At 43.1% G+C, this 6,441-nt stretch overlaps 1 protein-coding gene across 1 annotated transcript; it reads right to left on the bottom strand.

The window, feature by feature from the left end:
- Positions 1-382: 382 nt before the first annotated feature.
- Positions 383-1,327, bottom strand: OR6D16 (olfactory receptor family 6 subfamily D member 16). The gene has a single exon (NM_001390261.1). It carries the CDS (start codon positions 1,325-1,327, stop codon positions 383-385), a length of 945 nt encoding a protein of 314 aa, NP_001377190.1.
- Positions 1,328-6,441: the final 5,114 nt, after the last annotated feature.

Below are 6,441 nucleotides of genomic sequence, written 5' to 3'. Positions count from 1 at the left end.
CTGACGCCTGCACACTCTAGAGTTCGTGTTCTGCAACAGCCACAAGGAGAGGCCCACACCACAACCAGAGAGCAGCCCCCACTCGCCATAACTGGAGAAGGTCTGCATGAAGCAATGAAGACCCAGCAGAGCCAAAATTAAAGTTAATTCATTTCAAAACTAATGAATAGAAGAAGGTCCAGAAAGATTTCTTATCCCAATATAAAGAAGAATATTAGTAATTTCAAATAGTGGACATTCATAAGACAAACTAGTCCCTATTATAAGAAGAAATAAGCAGAACCTTAAAAACCATATTTGCAAGTCTATATGAGATTCCAGAAATAGGAGGGAGATTGCATTAGGTGGAAAAGGTGGGTTTGCCTTCCAAGAGGCTGTGGTTCTATTTCTGTAATCGCACCCTGGTCAGGGCATTCCTCAGAGCCTGATGGACCTGCTTGTTCCTCAGGGTGTAGATGACAGGGTTCAGCAGTGGGGTCACCACTGTGTTCACAAGGGCAGCCCCCTTGTTGGAGTCGAGTTGATTTGTTCCCTTTGGTTTCATGTATATAAAGACACAGCTGCCATACATCAGAGAGAGGACAATGAAGTGAGAGGAGCAGGTGGAGAAAGCTTTCTGTCGCTCCTTGGCTGATGGGAGATGCAGGATTGTGACGACTATGTTGCTGTATGAAATGATGGTTATAATGAAGGATGTCGAAAGGATAAACAAAGCAAGGCCAAAGGCCAACATTTCAATAGACCTGATATCAGAACAAGAGAGATTAATCAAGGGCCCCAAATCACAGAAGAAGTGAGGAATGACATGGGAGCCACAGAAGAATAACTGAGAAAGCTTTGTAACTGGAACCACCATGAGGGAGAACCCCAAAACTAGGCAGGCAGAGACCAGAAGGGAACACATCCTTGGGTTCATGATGGTTGGATAATAAAGAGGCTTGCAAATGGCCATGTACCGATCCAAGGATAATACAGCCATTAGGAAGAAAACAGTTGCTCCCAGGAAAAGAAAGACAAAGGCTTGTGTGATGCAGGCAGCAAAGGAAATTTTTTGCCTCCCCAACAGAAAGATGGCCAGCAATTTAGGAATAACGGTGGTTGTAAAACAGCATTCTAAAAAGGAAAAACTGCTGAGGAAGAAGTACATGGGGGTCTGGAGGTGATGGTCAGCCCAGGTGATGGTGATGATGAGTGTGTTTCCTGCGACGGAGGCCAGATACATCAGCAGGTGCACCGAGAAGAGGACCTTCCCCAGGTGCTGGACAGCAGGAAACCCCTCGAGCATGAATTCCGGAGCTGCTGTCCTGTTTCTTGCATCCCCATTCATGACTTTTCCATTTCTTCGATAAACTTTGTGCTATGCAGTGTCAAGACTAAGGAATGGGGAACCTTGTTTTATTACATATGTAAAATAATGTAGGCATGGTGACTAGATGTGTTTATTGTTTTAAACATTATATTTTATGTATAGTTTTGTCCATTAATAAGTAAATATAAGTGATTTCTATCTTTGATTATGTTTACAGAGACACAGCCTAAAATCTTGGATAAACAAGAACTGCATGTAGCTACAAGTTTTCATAAAATCATTTTAACAGTGCTAGCCATATTCCTAAATAGTCTATTGCTAAGAAGAAAAAAGTCTTTTTAGTTGTGTATCTACTTATGCAACATATTCCTGGTAAGATATCTCTCATTTCATGCATTTACAAGGTGAATATGGCAAAAGGAAAATTATAGCCTTAAAAAAACTTATGGTCATGGAGTCTGTCACTGCACACAAAAAATCCCCCCTTGATATACTTAGGATTAGACATCTTTATTTACAGCATAACTTGCAGGAAAAGTTCTGGTGGTCCGAGTTGCAGCTTTCTAAAGTGAGTCAGATTAAAAGAGTTAACAGACAGACTCTGATCAGATTGTTGGAGACCCAACCAAGGCCGATTTTCTACGAAGCCCAAGACTAGCTGGTAAAGAGGAGAATTTTTCCTTTGCCCTCTGCAGGCTTCCCAGGGGACGCTAATGGTAAAGAACTCACCTGCCAATGCAGGGGGTGTAAGAGACGCAGGTTTCCTGAATCCCTGAATCCCGAAATCAGGAGGACCCTCTGGAGGAGGGCATGGCAACCCTAGAGAATCCCACGGACAGTGAAACCCTGCAGGCTACAGTCCATAGGGTGGCAAAGAGTCAGACACAACTGAAGCGACCTAACATGCACACAGTGGTCAGTCTAGGGGAGATTCAATATTTCTTGACCCTTTCAGTTTATATATTTGGGGAAACTGGGGCTTCCCTGGTGGCTCATGTGGTAAAAAAAATAAATAAATAAACCTGCCTGCAATGCAGGGGACCCAGATTTGATCCCTGGGTTGGGAAGATCTCTGGGGAAGGACATGGCAACCCAGTGCAGTTTCTTGCCTGAAGAATTCCATGGATAGAGGAGTCTAGCAGGCTACAGTCCGTGGGGGTCACAAAGAGTCAAACATGACTGAGTGACTAACACTTTCACTCAGGGTGAGGACAAAAAGAGAGTGCATGTTTTGACTCTGGCAATTATTTTCTGATTCATCTTCTCTCCAATTGTCTACCTAAATAAAATAATACCTTTCACTCTTTAATCCATAAATTTCTTTACGTGAGCCTTCCTCATGCAATTAGTGTTCATCTTTGATCTCTGAACTAGCCATCTGATACAGCCCAGTATCTAAGATCAGCTTAAAGAGAAGCAGACTTCTCTTTAGTTTAAAATAAATAAATTACAGAATCATCCAATCACACTAAGGTCACGTACTCAACAACATGTAACAGTAACCAGAGACTTGTCCTCTACTCTTGTAACAAAGGAAGATGCTGGTTTAGGCAGAAGGAAGGGAGGAAAGGAAAAGAAAGAAAGGCATAAAGGAAGGAAGGAAAGAGCAAGAGAGAAGAAAGGACGGAAAGAGACTAGAAAGGAAGGAGGGAGGGAAGAAGAAAGGGAAACACCTGTATTTGAAATAACCCTAATTTGCCCCAGAGAAAATTTCAACATGTGTATCATGTCTGCTAAGCATTCTTCTTCATATGAATCCAGAGTTTTCCACAATTGGAATAAACCAAAGTGACAGTTCCATGGCAATCTTTCCTGATGAAATTCTGGGAAAGAAAGAAGAGCACATATTGCCCTTGACACTCTCCTGGAATCTGGGAGTGAGTTCTCTAGGAATTTCAAAAAGCTATCATACTCTCCTTGCAGGCTCCCAGTTTCCCAGACTCCCATTCTGCTCCTACCTCAGCTACCACCAGCAGGAGATGTCACTTGCTGGGAAACGTTACGGGGCATTGTGGGAGACAGTAGCCTCCTCTCAAACTGGTCCCTGGTACACACACTTCTCTAAAATTTCTAGAAAATGACTTGCAGGGCAGGTAAAATGCATTACCACTCCCCACCTCTCCAGTTTTAGGAAAATGCACATGTCTCTGGGAGCAGCAATGAAAGTGAAATGAATTTTCCCATCTATATTTTAGCACTGGACTGTCTCTTGACACCACTTAGGATCCACTAGGACCAGTGAGCACACCTGACCTCATTAGAAGAAGATAGACCAAAACCTTCTAGAGATCAAGGCTGCTCCAGGATCCCTGGTGACTGCTAATTGGGCATTGCTGGAAATATAAAATTATAGAAAGCACATTATAGTTAGTCTTTCATTATGTATGCAAATATAACAATATTGACTCACAAAGGTCTGGATGTCCCTCCATGAAAATCTTCAGTGGTGGACTACATATAATCCTCCTGGAGTTTATAAAGTCCCATTGCATTATGTTACTAATGTGGAGTTGTAAAGTCAAATGGAGAATTTGGATCCATACGTGGCCGTAATAAGGTAAAATTCCCCCTTATTCTGTCATAGCAGTGTCAAAGACACCAAATAAAACAAAACATTTCAGTAAGAGCTAGGGTCTCACAACTTAATACCAAAAAATGTCTAGGTTTCAGTTGATAGTAACTAGTCATAACAAGAACAAGGACAATTTCAACTCAAAAGAAAAAAGACAACACCAGTATCAAGATGACAGAGATACTAGAATTACATGACAAAGACTTTAAAGTGGCATTATGAGAAATGCTTCAACAATAAATTAAAAACATACTTGAAACAACTTTTTAGAAAATTTCAGTCAGGAAATGGAAGGCATAAAGAGTAACCAAATGAAAATTTTGGAACTGAAAAATACAGCAGCTAAAATTTTAAAAAATTCAATGGATGGGCTCAACAGCACAATGGAAGGGAAAGAGGAGGGAATCAGTGAAATGATAGAACAGTGGAAATTATTTAGTAGGAGCGACAAAAAGAAAATAGACTGAAAAAATCTAAATACAGCCACATGGGCCTGTGGAACTATTTTTAAAAGATCTAACGATTTTATCTTTGAAGTCCAAAAATATGAGAAAAGGAGTGAGGAATTTCTGTACACCAGCAAGGAACATGTGGACATCGAAACTCGAAGTACAAAGCACTTACCATCACTCAGGAGAAATGAAACGCTTCTGTGTGAATCCAATAAAACATGTAGAACTTGTGTCATGAAAACCACAAGCTACTGAAAAGGAAAGAAGGTCAAAATAATAAAGAGATACAATATGTTCGTGCATTTGAAAACTAGAGAGGAGAGATCAAGGTGCGGAGTAAGAACACCTGGAGCTCACTTCCCTCCACGAGCACATCAAGAATATATTGCTGTGCACAATAACTCCCAGGGAAAAGTAACTGGAAACGAGCAGAAGGGCTTCTACACAACCAACACTGAAAGAAAGAGACACACGTCACTGGGCAGGAGAAGAAGAAAAGACAGTCGGGACCTCTGTTCCCGGGAGGGGACTCAGAAGAAAGCGAGATTGTATATGCACTGGGGACTGGGCAGGTCAAGCACCAGACTGCGCACCCCAGTCCTGGGGTCCCACCCGGACGAGACAAACCCTCCTGGCTGCTTGGAGGACCACTGGGGCAGGTGGAAGAGCTAGAGAAGCCTAGACTCAGCTCATGAGGAGTGTAGGGTGGAGAGACATCTGCCCTAGCGGTCCCTAGGTTTCCCACGCTCCCTCACCACATGACCCAGCCCAAGCTGAGGAAACACTCTGGCCAAGCTCACTCCATGTATTGAATCTGAGGTGGCCAGTGCCAGGGGAAAGGCTTAGCCTTAGAATGCAGAGGTGATCCATTCCCAGAAAAGAGCCTGTGTGACAGTGATCACTGGTGGTGCTTTCTCAAGCTGGGTAACCAGTAACCACCAGTTTTGTTTTCGTTGGTGGCCGCACCAATGTACATTTCCACCAACAGTGTACAAAGGTTCCCTTTTCTCCACATCCTTACCAACATTTGTTATTTGTGTTCTTTTTGATGATCACCATTTTGACAGGTGTGAGATGATATCTCATTGTGGTTCTGATTTGCATTTCCCTGATGATTAGCAAGGTTGCCCATCTTTTCATGAGCCTATTTTTCATCAAATAGGCTGCTGCTGTTGCTGCTAAGTCGCTTCAGTCGTGTCTGACTCTGTGCCACCCCAGAGACAGCAGTCCACCTGGCTCCCCCGTCCCTGGGATTCTCCAGGCAAGAACACTGGAATGGGTTGCCATTTCCTTCTCCAATGTAGGAAAGTGAAAAGTGAAAGTGAAGTCACTCAGTCGTGTCCAACTCCTAGCAACCCCATGGACTGCAGCCTACCAGGCTCCTCCGTCCATGGGATTTTCCAGGCAAGAGTACTGGAGTGGGGTGCCATTGCCTTCTCCATCAAATAGGCGATTTGTCATCAAATAGGCTATTTGTCATTTCCCCTTTGGAAAAATGTCTCTTCAGTTCTGATTAGCAAGGTTGCCCATCTTTTCATGAGCCTATTTGTTATCAGATAGGCCTATTTGTCATTTCCCCTTTGGAAATATGTCTACTCAGTTCTGCCAGTTTATTAATCAGGCTGTTTAATTTTCTAATGTTGAATTGTATGAGCTGTTTATACGCCGGGGTCCAGCCCCGGTGGATCCAGGGAAATTTGAAGGAGAGACGGCGTCGGCGAATACACTGGCTTTAATTAGATATTAATTAGAGATATAAAGAGTAATAGAATAAGGATAGCTCAGCAGGAAAATTCAGTGGAGAAAAGAGGCTGAGTAGCTTGGTTTATGCGGGAAACCAATAAAACTTCAAGACAAGAAGCTTGCACCACTTACGTAGGCCGCAGGCATCCTTCCATTCTCCCGAAGGAGAGGAGACACTGAGGCCTCTCCGGTCGGATCTTAGAAGCCCAGGCAAAATTAGTAAGCTTGGCGGGCTCCGCGCTCCAGATGGAAACTCAGCCAGAGTTTGAGAGAGAGAACGACATGGGGAGACCAGTATTTCGAGGAACTGATCCCAATTTTTTATTTTCCAGGGTCTGTTTTTATACACTGAGGTGTTATACAAA

The sequence above is a fragment of the Bos taurus genome, chromosome 28 (genome assembly GCF_002263795.3).
Source record: "Bos taurus isolate L1 Dominette 01449 registration number 42190680 breed Hereford chromosome 28, ARS-UCD2.0, whole genome shotgun sequence".
Taxonomy (NCBI): Eukaryota; Metazoa; Chordata; class Mammalia; order Artiodactyla; family Bovidae; genus Bos; species Bos taurus.
The sequence above is the reverse complement of the archived record's forward strand: the minus strand, read 5'-3'. Positions and strand labels throughout refer to the sequence as shown.

Coding starts and splice junctions, on each gene's coding strand:
- OR6D16 (NM_001390261.1), bottom strand. CDS start 1,327: ATGAATGGGGATGCAAGAAACAGGACAGCAGCTCCGGAATTCATGCTC.